This window comes from Hyaena hyaena, unplaced genomic scaffold (assembly GCF_003009895.1).
Source record: "Hyaena hyaena isolate Hyena2069 unplaced genomic scaffold, ASM300989v1 scaffold_315, whole genome shotgun sequence".
NCBI lineage: Eukaryota > Metazoa > Chordata > Mammalia > Carnivora > Hyaenidae > Hyaena > Hyaena hyaena.
In genome coordinates this window covers 351,334-369,570 of record NW_024080948.1, presented here as the reverse complement: position 1 = coordinate 369,570, position 18,237 = coordinate 351,334, and the positions used below count along the sequence as shown (strand labels likewise).

The 18,237-nt window shown below is 38.6% G+C and overlaps 1 protein-coding gene and 2 pseudogenes across 4 annotated transcripts in view; 2 read left to right on the top strand and 1 right to left on the bottom strand.

Annotated features, from left to right (window-relative positions):
- The window catches only part of LOC120242771 (transient receptor potential cation channel subfamily C member 4 associated protein), a 77,626-nt gene that overhangs the window by 39,976 nt on the left and 19,413 nt on the right, over nucleotides 1-18,237 (bottom strand). For all 4 annotated transcript variants that reach the window (XR_005531163.1, XR_005531164.1, XM_039248700.1 and 1 more), the window contains exons 4-7: nucleotides 15,641-15,698; nucleotides 13,226-13,281; nucleotides 10,043-10,171; nucleotides 3,954-4,161 (exon numbers count right to left, since the gene is read on the bottom strand). Coding sequence is in view for 2 of the 4 variants with exons in the window: in XM_039248700.1 (XP_039104631.1) it covers nucleotides 3,954-4,161; nucleotides 10,043-10,171; nucleotides 13,226-13,281; nucleotides 15,641-15,698 (451 nt within the window). In the remaining 2 variants the exon portion in view is untranslated. The remainder of the gene's footprint in view (nucleotides 1-3,953; nucleotides 4,162-10,042; nucleotides 10,172-13,225; nucleotides 13,282-15,640; nucleotides 15,699-18,237) is intronic.
- Nucleotides 10,332-10,874, top strand: LOC120242773 (annotated as a pseudogene).
- LOC120242774 lies at nucleotides 14,681-14,850 on the top strand (annotated as a pseudogene).

Genomic DNA, 18,237 nt, shown 5'->3' with positions numbered 1-18,237 from the left:
TCCATACACAAGGCTGTTATTTGTAGGAACAAAGGTTTAAAAATAAATCAAGTTTCCACCAATAGGGGACTAGTTAAATAAATTGTGGTATGCCCATATATTAGAATACTATGTAGCTATAAAAAGGGATCACATAATTCTGTATGTACTGCAATCGAATGCTTTGCAAAATAAAGTTAAGTGAGAAAAAAAAAAACAAACAGGTGCAGAATGGAGCCTACTTTATACTACCACCTGTACAGACAGGGAACAGCCAATCTCTTTCCCCTCCATCCCCGACTGGGCACTTAGAGAATTGAGAGTCACATAAGAAAATGAAAAAGTTACTGTGGTTAGGGGAACAAACTTTCTACTGTATATACCTGCTCTTCTTATTTTAGAAACCTTAGATATATATTACTTTTTTCCAAAAATAAATAAAAGAGTTTGGATTCCATATGAAAACCTCCCCAGAGCTGGATTTTTACTCTCAACCTCTTTTCTGGAGGGTGAATAGCTGCAGTTTCTCTGTTCCTCACAGTACAGTTCTTAAGGCCTGCCTTCCCTGCCCTGCACTCTTGACACAGCACTTAGAACATGACCTGCCCAGCATTCAGAGTTCCGAGGCTCTGGCCCCCACCCTGGAGATTCCTGAGCCTCTGTGAGTCACTCATCTCTTGAAAAAATGATGAAAGCTATGGGCTCTCGCCCCAGAAAAGAAAAAAATCACTGGCCCCATTATGCTCATCAAATGATACACAATCTCCAGGAACTAGCACCAGGCACCACAGTGTGCTTGTAATTCTCAGAGCCTTACCAGCAGCTATCACACACTACTGCTTAATGTTAAAATATTAAGCTGGTTGACAACAGAAACACCTACAACTTCTGAATTTCTGCAAAAGCAGAACTTTCATCTTTGTTAAAACATCTATATTTTGAAATATTTTATAAACCTTTCTCCTCAGCTTAGGCTCTGCTTTCCAGCTGAGTGGATTCTGAATTCTCTCCTAGCTCATATGTTGCAGAAATCAGCCCTTGTTAGCTCAGTGTGACCTATAAATTGATAATTATCTGGCTTGTGGCTTCATCTACAGCTCTGACTAAAATTTTGAATGATGTTCCCCCCAGATGAAACCATCTGTTCTGTTCCCATATGAATGGATAGAAGGACAAGTGGTACTTCCGAGAAATCCAAAAAGGATTCTAACAGTTTTATTATCAGAGCTCCAGAAGACAGTATAAATCACTATTTTGCTGGGTAAGAAAACCACCACAATTTATTTAAAACAAAACAAAAACACATCAGCTTCCTATACGGTTATAGACTGAATTAGGCCCCCTTCCAAATTTATATGTTGAAACCCTAATCCATAATAGAACTGTATTTAAAGACAGGGCTTTTAGGGAGGCAATTAAATGCGGTCATGAGAGTGGGGCCCTAATCTGTGAAGACTGATGAGGAGGAGACATCAGCAATCTCTTTCTCTCTCTCTCTGTACATACACAGAAGAACGACCACATGAGGACACAGTAAGAAGGCAGCCATCTGCAAACCAGTAAGAGAGGCCTTACCGGAAACCAATCCTGAGGGCACCTTGATCTCAAAAAACCTCTAGCCTCCAAAACTGTGAGCAAATGAACTTCTGTTGTCTAAGCCACCCAGTCTACAGTGCCTTGTTATGGCAGCCTGAGATGACTGTTACACACCTTTATTTAAAAATATCCAGTTCTGGAGTTCAATTAAAGCATGACAATATTGAGAACTAAGATCTTTCTAATTGCATTTGTGATTTAATGATGTTCACCTTGGCCTTCTCAGGGCATGTGACTGGAGAAAAACGCGTGTGGCAGAGAGCAGGGGAAGAGGAACTGTATGGTTAGAGAGCTGGGAAAGGTCAGACCCTGTACAACATCACGTGCTAAAATACAACATTTAATAAAGCTTCAACCCAAAAGCTACAAGCAGACATCACATGTGGATTATTTTATGGGTTACCCACACAGGTATACAAGTGAATCTAGACATTTTATAAAGACTTCCTTTTTTTTAATGCTCCAAATCAAGGTAAACTAGGTTTGGGGTTAGCTCTCAGTTAATTAAAAAACCAATGGAATAAAATACCTTGTCCTCCAAGAATGATGGGCAATGCTTTCACTTAATGTTTCACTTAAGGTAGCTTATAAATGGTAGGTGAAGGTAACTGATAACAGGATAAAAATGGTCTGTAGAACAGATTTCTTAAATGGAAAACTGAAAGATGAAAGTTACTTAAGTGCCTCAGTATCCAATACTGAACCTTTATGACCCTCAGTTTCCTATGCTGTGCAATGAATGGGGCTGCTTGGAGAAGTAAGTAAAGTCACTGCTGGTAATGCAGTTAGCTCAATGTTTGCTACACAGCAGGAGTTTAACAAATGTGAACTTTTGTCAGTGTGTGTGTATGTGTGTTTAAATCAGCATTAAGGTATAATTTAGTTATAATAGAACTCACGATTTTAAGAATATGTATTTTATAATTTGCTAAAATGAGTAAAAGTCCTAAGAAAGGAGACGGGAGGGGAATAAAAGCCTACTCAGACCAGGGTAAGCCTTGGATCTATGGATCCAGGAAGAAAAATAAGCCTGGAGGGGCAACCACCAACCTGGGGTCCATAGGGTTCACATACTTCTGTCTTTATTATGACTAAAACACGTGCAATTATATTCCCTAATAACCTAGAAATACAGTCATGACCATGTGGTGTTCATAACTAAAAGTAGAATGCTAATAGTTAATGGAGGACTCACATTCAGTACTTAGAAGGGAGACTGCTATATAGCACTTATCAATTCTGTAGAGCTAGGCCTGGGAACCCACACATTCAGTCAACTGGACTTCAGAAACAAAGTACTGTTTTCAAAGCATCATCAGGGCTGCTGTGGGATGATCATGGCTCTCTACTACTGCCTTTTAATTGGTTATTTGGTTAACGCTAAGGCACATGGTGATATGATTTTTCGGCCTGTTAGTGTTCAAGAACTAGCTTTTAAGACATAAATATTTTACTTCAAATATGGATCATCTATACTCTTATAACCAAAAGAGATATATGCCCAATTTCCCCCAAATCTGCAAATCTGCTTAGACCAGGATAGAACCAGAAAAAAGTTCTCTAGCTGACAAAAAGCAACAGATGGGGAAATAATTAGCATACTCATGTGGTTCTAAAATCAAACAATACATAAAATACTACATTCAGAAGTCCTACTTCCACTGCTGTCATCTACCTTGTTTCCAGCCACCCCCTAAAAGGTAACCAGTTTTAGTTTCTTGTGTCTGTTTTCAGTTTATGCATACTGTATACAAGCAAACAAATACATCTGATCTTATTCTCCCCATCTCTGCTTTACTACAAACAGTATCATACTATACACATTGCTCTGCATTTTCCTCTTTAACATTAATACATCTTGGAGACGTTATCCTCTATTAGTACATACAAATCTTCTTCATTCTTTTTTTCTTAAAAGCTATACAATTTTCCATTACATAAATATTCTGGAAATGAAGTAGTTTCTTTCTTTTTTTTTTTTTTTTGAAATTAAGTAGTTTCTTATTAATAAAACATTTAAGTTGTTCTGGTCTTTGCTATTACAATGTTGCAATGAATTACCTTGGATATACATCATCATCTATATATCTATAGGATAAAGGCCCAGATGTGGCTTAGTGGATCAAAAGGTACATGTATTTGGAATTCTGATAAACGACAGATCTTAACTTTTTTGATGTTCTGAATCCATTAAAAAATCTGATAAAGGATATGAACTGGGCCCCTAAAATAATGAACACACACAAAATTTACATACTCTAAGTGGACTCTATGAGCCCTCACACGGATCAATCTCTGAAGATCCTAAAAGAGCAAATAATTTACAAAGGGGTCTCAGAGTCATAATCTCAATTCCGGAAAACTTTAACAGATTTTACCTTGGTTGATTTCAGCTGCAGAAGGTCCCAAGCTCAAGCTCTTCTTCTGCTGAGCATTTTTGGCAAGTAGTGTGTGCTTGTCATCATTCCCTGTATCCATCTCTGAAATAGTGACAGCTAGAATCCGGCAGAAATTAGCAAGCTGCTGCTGATCAAAATTGGATACTAAAGAACTCAGATTGGGGACTTCATCTAGTCGGATCATTTCCTACAGGAAACACAAATAAAACAATCCCATGTTCAGTTCATTTGAGACTGGATGTGCCTCTTGCCTGCATTCCCCCAAAGAATGGGGCTTGGTTAGCTAGACCACTTAGGTTCAAATCCCGGCTCTACAAACTGCAGCTGTGCAAATGCAGGTAAATTATGGAACCTCTCTAAGTCTCCGCTCAACTGTCAAATGGGACTAACATACCTTAGAGGATTGGTCTGAGGATTAAACCTTTTGAACATCATGTTCTTATTCTTTGTTCATGTGGTTCATTTTGTCTATTTAGAAAAGCAAAACAAAGCAAAGCAAATGCCTACCACTCAAGTTTAATCACTCATAAATTGCCATTCTTGTTACAGGTGTTTTCTTCTTAAGAAATAAAAAATAAAGTATTCCTACCCAGTTGTGTTCCCTTCTCTTCTGCCAGAGGGAACCATTTTTTGAACTGTGTTTATTATTCCCACACATGTTCTTATACTTATAAATATTTCCATAAAATATATGATATTAACGTGAAGGAAACCACCAACAAAAGAAAAAGGCAACCTACTGAATGAGAGAAGATATTTGTAAATGATATATTTGATGAGAGGTTAATATCCAAAAAAATTACTGTATTACAATACAAAATTATTGTATATAAAGAACTTACACAAGGCGACATCAAAAAGGATCTGATTTAAAAAATGGGCAGGGAACCTAAATAGACATTTTTCCAAAGAACACATACAGAAGGCCAAGAGACATATGAAAAGATGCTCAATATCACTAATCAAGAGGGAAATGCAAATCAAAACCACAATGAGATATCACCTCATATCTGTCAGAATGGCTAATATTAAAAAGGCAGGAAATAGCAAGTGTTAGAGGATGTGGAAAAAAGGAGGATGGTGCACTGTTGTTAGGAACGTAAACTGGTGCAACTGCCACGGAAAACAGTATGGAGGTTCCTCAAAAAAATCAAAAATAGAAATACCATATGATCCAGTAATTTCACCATTGGGTATTTACCCAAAGAAAATGAAAACAATAATTTGAAAAAAATATATGCACCCCTATGTTTACTACAGCATTATTTACAAGAGCCAAGATATAGAAGCAACCCAAGTGTTCATCAACAGATGAATGGATAAAGAAGACATGGTATACATGGACACTGGAGCATTATTCAGCCATAAAGAAGGATGAGATCTTGCCATTTACAACAACATGGAGAGACCAAAAGGGTATAATGCTAAGTGAAATAAGTCAGAGAAGGACAAATACCATTTTATTTCACTTGTATTGGAATCTACAAAACAAAACAAATGAACAAACAAAACAGAAAAAGATTCATAAATACAGAGAACAAACTGGTGGTTGCCAGAAGGCAGGGGATGGGGGTGGAGGGTGGGCAAAATAGGTCAAGGGGATTAAGGGGTACAGACTTCCAGTTATAAAAGAAATAAGTTGTGGGGATGAAAAGCATGGGGAAAATAGTCAACAATATTGTAATAACACTGTATGATGAGAATCGGTGACTATACATAGTCACGAGTATAGCTTAATGTATAAAATCATTGAATCACTAGGTTGTATACCTGAAACTAATATTACATTGCATGTCAACTGTATTTCAATAAAAAATAAACCAAAAAAATTAAAAACATTGTTTTTAAAACAATATATTGTTTTTCATGCACAGTGTAAATGATACATTATACCTTACTGTTTAGTTAACACTGGGATTTTTTTTTTTTAATTTATGCCACTTCTGACAACAGAAAGTTAGTACTTTTTCTTTTTAACTTTTATTTTTAAGTAGGCTCTAGGCCCAATGTGGGGCCTAAAATCACAATCCCAAGATCAAGAGCTGCATGCTATGCTGACTGAGCCAGCCAGGTGCCCCTCAACACTGGGATATAATTACACAAATACAAGTAGCTCTAATTCATTCATTTTTCACTCTTTTACTCCACAGTGTATTTAACCATTGTGTGTGTGTGTATGTATGTTTAGGTGGGCTATTTTTCACTATTAAGCAATGTTGCAATGAACATTCCTATAGGTGTCTCCTTGTGTGCTTGCAAAAGTAATCAACTGAGTAAGCAATAGCAGGCATTCTTATCTTTTTCTTGACTTTAACAGGAATATGTCCAAGGTTTCAACATTAAGTCTTATGTTTGCTGTAAGTTAACTGATACCCTGTATCAAGTTAAGGAATTTTCCTTCTATTCTTAAGTTTTATCATGGGTAAATACTGAATTTTATGAAATGCTTTATGTTATTTGGTTATAGTTTCATCTTTTTTATTCCTCTTTACAATCTGCAAATGTTGTATCTTACATGAACTTCTTTTCTTCTGAAACATCCTTATGTTCCTCAGAAAATACCTACTGCTCTTCATCTCACGAATTTACTACCACTGGACTGGGTATTTCTCAATCACTGCACATATCACATGATCTTGTAATTATCTGTTTCTCCTTTTATTTTCCACATAAACTTACACTGCCTTGAGGGAGAGGTGTGTCTTTCTTTCCAGAGCCTCAACATGTAAGACTTGGTACAAGGGTCTCAGTAAATGTGTACTGAACAGGTGAATATTCCTACAAGCCCTAGTGAGTTCCACTTTTAATTCTGGGAATGAAGGCCAAGGGTCTGCTGTGGAGGAGCTACCTGGGGGCCTCTTCCACCTGCACCTTCTCCTTCGTCAGTACACAACAAATGGGAGCTATTGTTATCATTGGAAACTGTAACTTTCAGCCCTGTTCCTCTAGTTCTGACTGTGATGGGTCATAAGCCAGGTCTCACCACCTTCCAAGCCCACTTCCTTATACTTTAATTTTAAAATTTAATACATACAACATATGTTAATGAAGCATAACCAAGTGAAGAGCTGTGTGTGCCTTTTGTATCACATCTTCCTGTCTCTCTGCCAGAAGTAACCACAAACCTGAATTTTATTTTTGCTTTGCTGTTAAGATAACAAAAGTTTTGTGTATGAGTTGAGTTTGCTTATTTCAGAGCCTTATAAAAATGATACACTATATAGTCTTCTGCAACTGACTTATAACAATACTTTCTATGATTTAGCTATGTTATTGCCTATAGCAACAGTTTATTCACTTCCATTACTTTGTAATATTCCATTGTGTGAATAGAAAAAATTTATCCATTCTACTGCTGATAGATCACAGACATGGTTTCAGTTTTTTGACCCTGAAACAATGCTATAAACATTCTTATGTGTTTTTTGATGCACATGTACAGAAGTTTTTCTGGGGCAGTGGCTTCTAAACCATTCTGATAATGTCCAAGAATAAGTGAAATTTTCATCACAACCCAATAAAACATACATAGGTGAATGCATAACTATGTGACAAAAACTTAAATACCCTTACATGGTATACTTTGATCTTTTCTATTTAGCTGATAGACCCCGTGGATTGATTTCACAACCTCTTGGCTTTGATGTAGTGTTTTCATTTCTAAGAATTACTGGTCTGGGATGGAGTTTATCCACAAGCGTGCCTGGGAATAGGTTACAGGTGACCCAGGCACAAGAATGATACCTTGGCCCTCAGGGTAGTGCTTCCCTAGGTGCTGGATCACAAGGTATGCACATGTTCAACTAGAAAAGAAAGATAAATATATTTTGCAAAAACTGAGAGATATCAACAGTATATAAGTATTTCCAATGATACACATTCTCACCAACATTTGTGCTCTCTCTCATGGTGGTCTTAATTTGCATTTCCTTGATTATTAATGAGGTTAAGCATCTTCTCTTTTATTTATGGATTATTTCTCATCTGTGACATGCTTGCTTATATCACTGCTTCTCCCCCCCCTCCCCCCACCTTTTTAACTAGGCTATTTGTCTTTGTCTTGCTGATTTGTAAAAATTCTTGATAAATTATGAATACCAATCTTTTGTTAGTTACATGGGTTACAAATATCTTTTCCCAGTCTGTGGCTTGGGTTCCCACTTTCTTTACGGTGCCTATCCCCCTTTCAAACTGCACCAAGGTAACCATATTTAGCAGAACTCACCACTACTTTTGGTAACACACAAAAAATGAGTATGACAGGGCATGGGGGCAACCAGGAAAAATTATGAAGGAGCAATCCTAGACTCCCATGCTGAGACTGCAAAGGAGTCTGGTGTTTCCACCCTGGAAGCCCACTTTCACGCACTGGCTAGAGCATACAATTACTGGAAAAATGACAAAGACTTTTTATCAAAGGGCACAAAGGGTCTGGGACCCGCACACATCTCCAGTGTGTTCCTATAGACAATGGGCCACTTGTGCGTCTTCTGCCTGCATGATGACAAGCAGGGCCTGAGGAAAATGCAGAGAAAGAGAAATGAAAGCAAGGGTAACCACAATGCACGTGGGTAGCCTTTTCCCCGCAACAGCAACTCTAAGAGGCTATGACTGCCTCCTCAGTAGTAAGAGGAAGAAATCTTCCCACTGCAGCCAACAGGGAGGCATGGAATAAGGGCTAGGGAAGCTCCATGTCTTCACAAGCATTACACAAAAATCTAATATAGTGATTATCTAACAGAGGTCTATGGATGTGTTTTTTGGGGTCTAAATTCTTGATGATAATTTTTAAACTTAGTGTTTCATTTCAACCACAGTTCCTTTAAAAAAAATTTTTTTTTAAGTATGCTCTACATCCAACATAGGGCTTGAACTCACAAATCTGAGATCAAGAGCCATATATTCCACCAACTGAGCCAGCCAGGCACCCCTTTGTGTATGTTTAAGAAAAAAAAAATTGCTTTTAAATATTTGAGAGAGAGGATGAACATGAGTGGGGGGGGGGGGTAGGCAGAGAGAGAGGGAGACACAGAGACACAGAATTCAAAACAGGCTCCAGGCTCTGAGCTGTCAGCATGACAGCTCATGAACTATGAGATGGTAACCTGAGCTAAAGTCGGACAATTAACCAACTGAGCCACCCAGGCACCTGCGTGTGGGGTGTTTTTGTTTTGTTTTGTTTTGTTCTTTAAAAGCATATTCGGGATCTTTTGAACATCCGTCTTATGACCAAGTGGCAGGACTTCAGTGCTCACATTTGTCTCTCCTATATTGGTATCAATTAAAACTTTAACTGTTTAAGACTAACGAGAATAAACAGAAGTGATCTTAGTAAGTCCAAGTCAAACATCACCACCCAGGGAAACATAATGAATGAAGGTTTCACAGAATTCAAATGTATAAAAGTGACAGGAAAATGGAGTTATCACACAGCATACAGTAGCATAAGTATGTTAAAAAGATCCTGAATCATAATAATTAGCAAAGGGCAATTTGATTTCAGCAAAGTAACATTAGCCATCACATTAAAGGCAATTTGAACTTTTGAGTTTTATCATTAGTTTGATTTCAATTTATATACTAGCTTAGGTTTTACTGTCATTTAGAACCCATTAGAAGAAGGAATTTAACGTAGTTTTGTACCTAAATATATTTAAGTAAAAAAAAAAAAAAAAGTTAACACTAGGAATATGGAAGAATTTTTCTTTTAAAACAGCTCCGTACAGGGGCGCCTGGGTGGCTTAGTCGGTTAAGCGTCCGACTTTCGCTTAGGTCATGATCTCGCGGTTCGTGGGTTCGAGCCCTGCGTCGGGCTCTGTGCTGACTGCCAGCTCAGAGCCTGGAGCCTATTTCGGAGTCTGTGTCTCCCTCTCTCTGACCCTCCCCTCTTCACGCTGTCTCTCTCTTTCTCTCTCTCTCTCCTAGAAATAAATAAAAATATTTTTAAAAAAATAAAAAATAAAAAAAAATAAATAAAACAGCTCCGTACATCATTCAGGCTTGAGAATCCAATTATCAGAGACACCCTCTACCATCTGGTCATCCACCTGCTGGAGAACATAGCTCACCTTTTTAACACCCAAAATATCTTCAATGAGGGTTGCTGTTTGTAAGAATGTTTTCTTACTCGTCATCAATGTAAACAGGAAGATCACAAAGTCATTCTTTTCTGCCAAACGCTTTGTAACTCCTTCCGTCTATCACGAGGGAGAGAGAAAAGGCAGGATAGATTATCATAAAACCTGAGCCCAGTCAGTGAGCCACCGCCGAGGATTTAGCAGCCTCCCCCTTGAGACCCCTTGCTTCCAGACGCTCTGTACCCCCGCCCACCTTCTCCCGCCACCGCCTTCTGCAGGCCGTTTCCATCCAGGAAAAGGCATTGTATCGTATGTCCGCTATCCAGAACCTCCACTCTTTCGACCCCTTTGCTGATGCAAGTAAGGGTGATGATCTGCTTCCCGCTGGCACTGAGGATTATATCCATATAAGAATTCAACAGAGAAACGGCAGAAAGACCCTTACTACTGTCCAAGGGATCGCTGATGATTAAGATAAAAAGAAACTAGTGAAGGCGTTTAAGAAATTTGCCTGCAATGGTATTGTAATTGAGCATCCAGAATATGGAGAAGTAATTCAGCTACAGGGTGACCAGCGCAAGAACATATGCCAGTTCCTTGTAGAGATTGGACTGGCTAAGGACGACCATCTGAAGGTTCATGGGCTTTAAGTGCTTTTGGCTCACTGACGCTTAAGTGAGGATTTCCTTGCAATGAGTAGAATTTCCCTTCTGTCCCTTGTCACAAGTTTAAAAACCTCACAGCTTGTATAATGTAACCATTTGGGGTCTGCTTTTAACTTGGACTAGTGTAACTCCTTCATGCAATAAACTGAAAAGAGCCATTTAAAAATAAAACAAAACAAAACAAAACAAAAACCGTGAAAAGCAAGGCACCCCCTTCTGGAAACTGGAAAGGCAACTCTAAGCTCCCTGAGGAATTCTTGGTAGAGGCCTTAAATCCCTACAACCATATACAAAACACTGTGTGCAAATGCTTTTTGAGGGGATGGGTTTCTCCATGGTAGGTTCATCACATGTTCTGACCTAATACCTGCCTAGTAACTCAATGAAGAGCTACACACTAGCACCCAGTAGGCCAAGTTTTAACTGGCCAGCAGTACATTTTAAGTTGTGAATGTCAATGTCTGCAGGCAGGATGTGCTTACTCCAGATTAGTCAAAATCTACACAAGTCCCCACCCCAAAACAGGCACCTCCAGACATTTCTTCATAATCCCTAGAATTAAGCCAGATCAGCATAGAGTTGGACCATATCATCCTATGTTCCTATGTTCTTCACATTTTTGTTTCCTCCTTTTCTTTTTTTTTTTCCTGAACCATGTTTTGCTGGAATATCACAGATTAACATTAGGTGTCATTATTAACAAACAGCCTCATAAAACTAATGACCACATAGAAGTTGCCCATCATACATACACATCTTTTAAAATAAGGACAAGTTCTTACTGACCACTGCAAGAATATGATAGCTGAACAATTAGTTTACTTTTATCTTACAGTCTGTCTGTGCCTCTCTGTCCACCAGCTACAACGTGACTACTGAGCACTTGATACGTGGTGTTCCAAGTGTAAAATACACACAGAATTTTAAAAGCTTAGTACAAAAAAAGAAGGTAAATATCTTATTAATAATTACTTACACTGTTTACATGTTAGAATAGTCTTAGTATCTTTTTTAAATTTGTTTTTCTCTAGTCTCCCTCTCATTTTTTTTAATCTTTTTTTTTAACGTTTTATTTATTTCTGAGAGAGAGAGAGAGAGAAGAGAGAGACGGAGATACAGAATATAAAACAGGCTCCAGGCTCTGAGCTGGCAGTCAGCACAGAGCCCGATGTGGGGCTCAAAAACACGAACAGTGAGATCATGACCTGTGGTGAAGTCAGACGCTTAACCGACTGAGCCACCCAGGCGCCCCCCCCCCTTTTTCTTTTTTTTGAGAGAGAGAGCATGCAAGCAGGGAAAGGGGCAGAGGGAGACACGGGGAGAGAAAGACAGAGTCTTGAGCAGCTCCACACTTATCATGGAGCTCAACATGGGGCTTGATCCCACGACCCCAGGATCATGACCTGAACTGAAATCAAGAGTTAGATGCTCAACTGACTGAGACACCTAGGCTCCCTGACATATTGGAATAATCTTGATATATTATGCTAAATAAAATGTATTATTGAAATTAACTTCACTATTTCTTCCTACTTCTTTTCTTTCTAAAAAAATGTGGCTATAAGGAAATTTAAAATAATCTACATGGCTCACGCTGTACTTCTGTTGTATGGCACAGTTACAGGTGCTGTACTGCACAGCATTGAAACTTATTTCTCTATTTGTGTTGGTTGATAAGAAGCTTAAACCCAAATTTATATTTTCATAGCACACAGATTTCACTTCTATAGGGACATCGGTTTCATTTCTGCCATGTATTATGCTGCTTACAGTTTACCACAGAAGTTCCTAAAAGATGGATACTGTGTCTTACAAAAACTACCACTTGTATGTTGCTTTACAATGTGCTTTCACATCTATCATCCCACTTAGTCCTCACAATAAGCCAACAATGTTGATAATATTACTAACTGCACTCTCCTGATAAGAAATTAAATGCTCAGGGAGGTGAATTAATAAGCACTGAGCCAAGAGCCAGAACTCCAAATCATCTTCTAGCACTAAGGGCTAGACATTTTCCTATCTACCAAAATGCTTCTTTTATTCACCATTCTTTCTTGCTAACAGAGTGTCCTGCTCAATATACTGATGAGGTTTCTGGTTCCTGTTTTGTTTTCTAACAAGGAAAATGAAGAAACAGAAATAACAGGATTAAAAGGAATCTTATAAGGAATATACTCTCTCAGTACATGTATCCACTTGGTAAGTGATTGTTCAGTCTCTGCTTGGACAGAGTCTGTCTGTCTCTGGAGAGATTGTTTAGTCTCTCCAGGGCTAAAGGAGATCACCAACTGCTGCCGCAGCCCTGGTTCTTAACACTTTCTATGAAATTCTGCCTCCCCGCAATTCCCACCTGCTGGCCCCGGTTCTCAGGCCCATGTCATTCAGTCCAATTGCCCCGTGTCTGAGGATAGCACTCATGTCCACCACCCCCACTTGAACTTTCCCTTCTCAAGCACTGCAGATGTGGTAGGGAGATAAATGGGGCCGCAAGGGCAGGCATACTTACACAGACACAGGTATTATACAGGATGCTCAAACAATCCTTGGACATTTCATCACTTACTGAAAGTGAAAGGGGAATAACTGGTTATTTTCCTCACTGAAAAGATGCTGTGACAGAATTAAATTTTTTGAACTGTTCCTCACAATCTCCTCCAAGATGATTATTTTCCTTTTAGCGCACCTCTTTCCAATCCTTGCTTACCAAAGATTTTCATGATGCCCATCAGAACCTACAAGCCAATTAGTATACGGATTTTTGGTTTGATATAGTAGTCATTTTCTTCTTATGCTCCGTAGTCTTCAGATTTTCAACCTACTGCGGTATCATCACTTAATAGCCATGTCCTCTCTGTAGTTTGCTTAGAGTATATCCAGGGTTTGGGGTGGGTGAATTTTTGTTATTTAAATACACTAAAAGTAAGCAATTTAATCTATGTGTGTCACCTTTTTATGCTTGTGTTGCATAGGTTCCTCAAGATACATTTCCAAAAGCAGAACTGCTAGAATCCAAAGTATGAGCTTTCTGACTGAGTGCTACAAGTTTCCACTGAAAGTTCTACTTGCAGCAAACAAAGGTATCATTTTTACTAAAGACTCTAAGTGTGTTTTGTTTTGCTTTTTGTTATATCTGTTGGGGAAACAGCTTTTATTGCCTGACCTACTAACTCCAACAAAGAACTAGCTACTTCTCTGTAGTAGGAATAGGGGAATACCATAAAAAGGAAACAACTGTTATGACCCCAAAGCCTGAAGAGGATAAAACTAAGTATGATCCATGAAAGAAGTGTTTTCTTTGGCATTAAATTTTTAAAAACTGCTTCCATTCATTCCTATGCTGCCACAAACTCTAAAATGCTAGGTCTCCCTCTGAGATGTCAGTGAGTGGCCCTGACAAGCTAGCTTGACCAGAAGACTTATCTGATACAATCTTGAGACAATGCAGATGTCCCATATCCTCATTACTACCTTTTAACCTGTGGGGGCTTTTTTGGTTTATCTCATGACTTCAGAGCAGGCTGGAATACCAGATCAGTGTATCTCAATATTTCTAGACCTTTCATTTTCAAAGGGAACTGAAATTCACTCATTCATCAAATATTTATTCAGCACCTACTCTAGAGCAGATAAAGAATACACAGTGTTTAGTGGAAGAAAAAAAAAGACAGAGTCTGAGCCCTCATGGAACTTATAAATCTAGTACAAGGAAGAGAGAATAAATACCCCGACAAGTCATTACAAGATGCTATTTATCATTGGTGTAGACAGAGTACCCAAGGAACCAATTTAGATAGAGGACAAAGTTGAGACCTCAGATGACTCTGAATCTTCTTAACCACTGCTGCACACACTAAAAGGCCTTACATAGTTTCGTTTGTTCAAGTTAAGGGTGGGGGGGATTTGTTTTTTTAAATTAAAAAATGTACTTTTCCTTTTGCCTCGTCACCTCAGAGAGAGCAAGATGGGTCAGCAGCAGCTCTACTGGATCCATCTGAGGAAGTCTGACCAGGGTTCTCGTTCTTGCCGCATCTGATCAAACCGCCACGGGCTGATCAGGAAACACAGCCTCAATATGTGCTGCCAGTGCTTCTGTCAGTAGCGAAGGATACAAGCTTCACTAAGTTGGATTAAGTGAACTTCCTTGAAAGGGTCAGCCAAGATACGTACCTTGCCCGCAGATATCCAGGATACCTACCTTAATGCTCACTCATTGTACATAATTCAATTAAAAAAATATGTACATGATTTTTGTAGAAGGGCATTCATCAAATGTTAAAAGTGATCTCTGGCATGTATGTATTTTTTTTGTGTGTGTGATCACTGGCTTTTAATGCCAAAGAAAAGTGCTCTTACTTTTTCCTCCTTATTAAATACTGAATACCTAAAAGTAATACTTGTAACATGTAGAAGTTATTAAAAGGAATAATGGACTGATACCCATAAGACCCATCACCCAGCTTAAGAAATAATGTACGACCAAAACCCTTTGACTTTTTAACCCTTACCATTTCTGGTAATGACTGAACTTTTTACCAAGAGCACATATCACCTTTACAATAACATAAAACAAATGATCCTATCAGGTTATTCTTTACTCCCTCAATTAACTAGATAGGAGAAATAAGAATTTCTAGAGAAAACCTAAAAGTTGGGTCCAGAGACTATTAGAAACTTCAAAGATGCAATTCTTTTAGCCCAGTGGTTTTCACGTTTTTTCATTTAAAGTCCCAGATCTATATTTCTACCAAGTATAAAACTGATAAAGAGAGCTGCCTGGCTGGGGGAGCAGAGCACAAGCTGCCACTGAAGAGAAGGCAGACCCTCACTCCTGAGTTTGGAGGTGAAAGAAGAGAAGCCCCTGAAAACCACATCACATCAGCACGCTGGGAAATGAGGGCCAGTGGCTTGCAAGTATACTTACTTTTCAGTTTCTGTCCCCGGATAGAGATTGTAGGCCTCATAAGAATTTCTACAAGGAGCTATAGATAAAAAGTTAAAAAGTTAAAAAAAAAAAAAAGAAAATTGGGTAAAATCTTCAAAATTATTTCCAGCATAACTTATAAAACAATCTTTGCCATGACAACTGATGGCCCAAATATCTGTCATGGTGCTGAAAGTCCCTCTTTTTCCCAACACACCCAGAAAGCAGTAAGGCTCATGAGAATGAGCACTGTACCAAGAGTCAGGAAGCCTGGGTTCTAGTCACAGCTTAGCCATCTAGTCTCCATGGCAACTTGGGCAAGTAATGTCTCTCCATGGCCTCAGCTTTCTCATTTTATTTTTAAACTATTTAACTATTTTATTTTTTTGAGAGATAGAGAGGCAGAGAGAGACCGGGACAGAGAGAATCCCAAGCAGGCTCTGCACCATCAGTGCAGAGTCCAATGTGGGGCTCAAATTCATAGAACCGCAAGATCACGTCCTGAGCCAAAATTAAGAATCAGAGGCTAAACCAACTGAGCCACCCAGGCTCCCCGAAGACTTGGACATTATAAACCATAAGCTCTAAAAGACACCAATAGAACATTCTGCCTATCAAGAGAATACACATACATTCTACTGAAGCATACATGGAATATTGTCTAGGATATATCATATATAAGACCATAATACAAGCCTCAATAAATTGAAAAGACTGAAATTACACAAAGCATATTATCTGACCACAATGAAATAAAATTAAAAGTAACAGGAAGAAATTGGGGAATTCACCAATGTGGATAATTTATTCATACACATATGAATAAATGAGTCAAAAAAATTAGAAAATACTTTGAGATAAATGAATATAGTAAAACTTATGATATGTGTTCAGATGGAAATTTATAGTTGTAAATGCCTATATTAAAAAAAAAGAATTATCTCAAACCAATAATCTTATTTTCCATATTAAGGCACTAGAAAAAGAGGTACAAAACCCAAAGTATGCAGAAGAAAGGAAATAATAGGAATTAGAGTAGAAATTAATTTAGTAGAGAATAAAAAGTAACAGAGAAAATCAACAATATTTCACCAACCTTGTAGAAAATAAAAATTGTCTTCCTGCTGAGGAATACTTTTAACTATTATATGTGATACTACTACACTAAGCATCTTTGTTTTTTTTTTTTTTTTTTTTTTTATTTATTTATTTCTAGGAGAGAGAGAGACAGCGTGAGCGGGGGAGGGTCAGAGAGAGAGGGAGACACAGACTCCGAAACAGGCTCCAGGCTCTGAGCTGGCGGTCAGCACAGAGCCCGACGCGGGGCTCGAACCCACGAACCGCGAGATCATGACCTAAGCGAAAGTCGGACGCTTAACCGACTAAGCCACCCAGGCGCCCCTACACTAAGCATCTTTGTATACAAGCTTTGCCTCATTTTGACTTACATCTCCATGAGAAAGTTAAAGAAATGTAAACAAGGCAAAATGATTAAAGATCTTTAAAGTTTTAAATTTTCTAAACAGATACCCCACTGCTCAAAATCATCCAAAGGTTTAAGATGCTCAATGGCATAGACTATATATTTAAAATAAATTTACTTCACGGGCACCTGCGTGGCTCAGTCAGTTGAACGTCTGCCTTAGGCTCAGGTCATGATCTCGTGGCTGGTGAGTTTGAGCCCCACGTCAGGCTCTGTGCAGACAGCTCAGAGTCTGGAGCCTGCTTCAGATTTTGTGTCTCCCTCTCTCTCTGCCCCTCCCCCATTCACATACTGTCTCTCTCAAATATAATAAACATTAAAAAAATAATAAGAAAATAAATTTACTTCATATGGAAGACAGATTATGTCAATGAATATATTAAAAGTCCTTGAATGCCAAGCTATGGATTATACCTGGCCGACAGACATTTCATCTAGTCCACATCTACTAAAAAGCTGGGAAATTTTACATAAGAATCTAGATTTCCCACATACCCCCAGAGCAACAAGAGTCAATGGGGGTGAAAGAGTCATTTCCCTATAAAAGCGAACACACACTCTCCACTTCTCCACAATCCCTGCAGGCATTTAATTTACACAGATCATCTGACTCTGGCTCCATCAGTCCAGTAAGCTACCAACCTGACCCTGTATGCATCTGACTTTACAAACTCTAGGATACACTTTTCACTGCTGTGTCAGGGGTTGGGTCAAGTTGACAAAGGAGTGGTCTAACCACTAGCATGCCCAATTATTCCAATTCATATTGAAGAAAGGGTTACTTTGGGGCATAGCTAGTGACTGGCAGAGGAAGAAATAAAGAGCTCTGCCTGTAACAGGAGCAAGATGACCAGGGAGTTCAACAAGAACAAATGCACCCAACTAAAGGTAAGTCTAGAGCAAAAGGACCCAAACAAAAGCTCCTATTTATGAATAGACTGAAATTCCTAAAGAAGCTAATCTTCCCCAAAGCAGACCAAAACCTCACAAAATCAAGAAACTTTGATCCAAACAGACATCAGCCTAAAAACCCACATTATTCTTTTTCCTCCCATAAATACAGTGGTTTCTATTAAAATACATTCCTCGATGAACAATTTAGAGGTGAGAGATC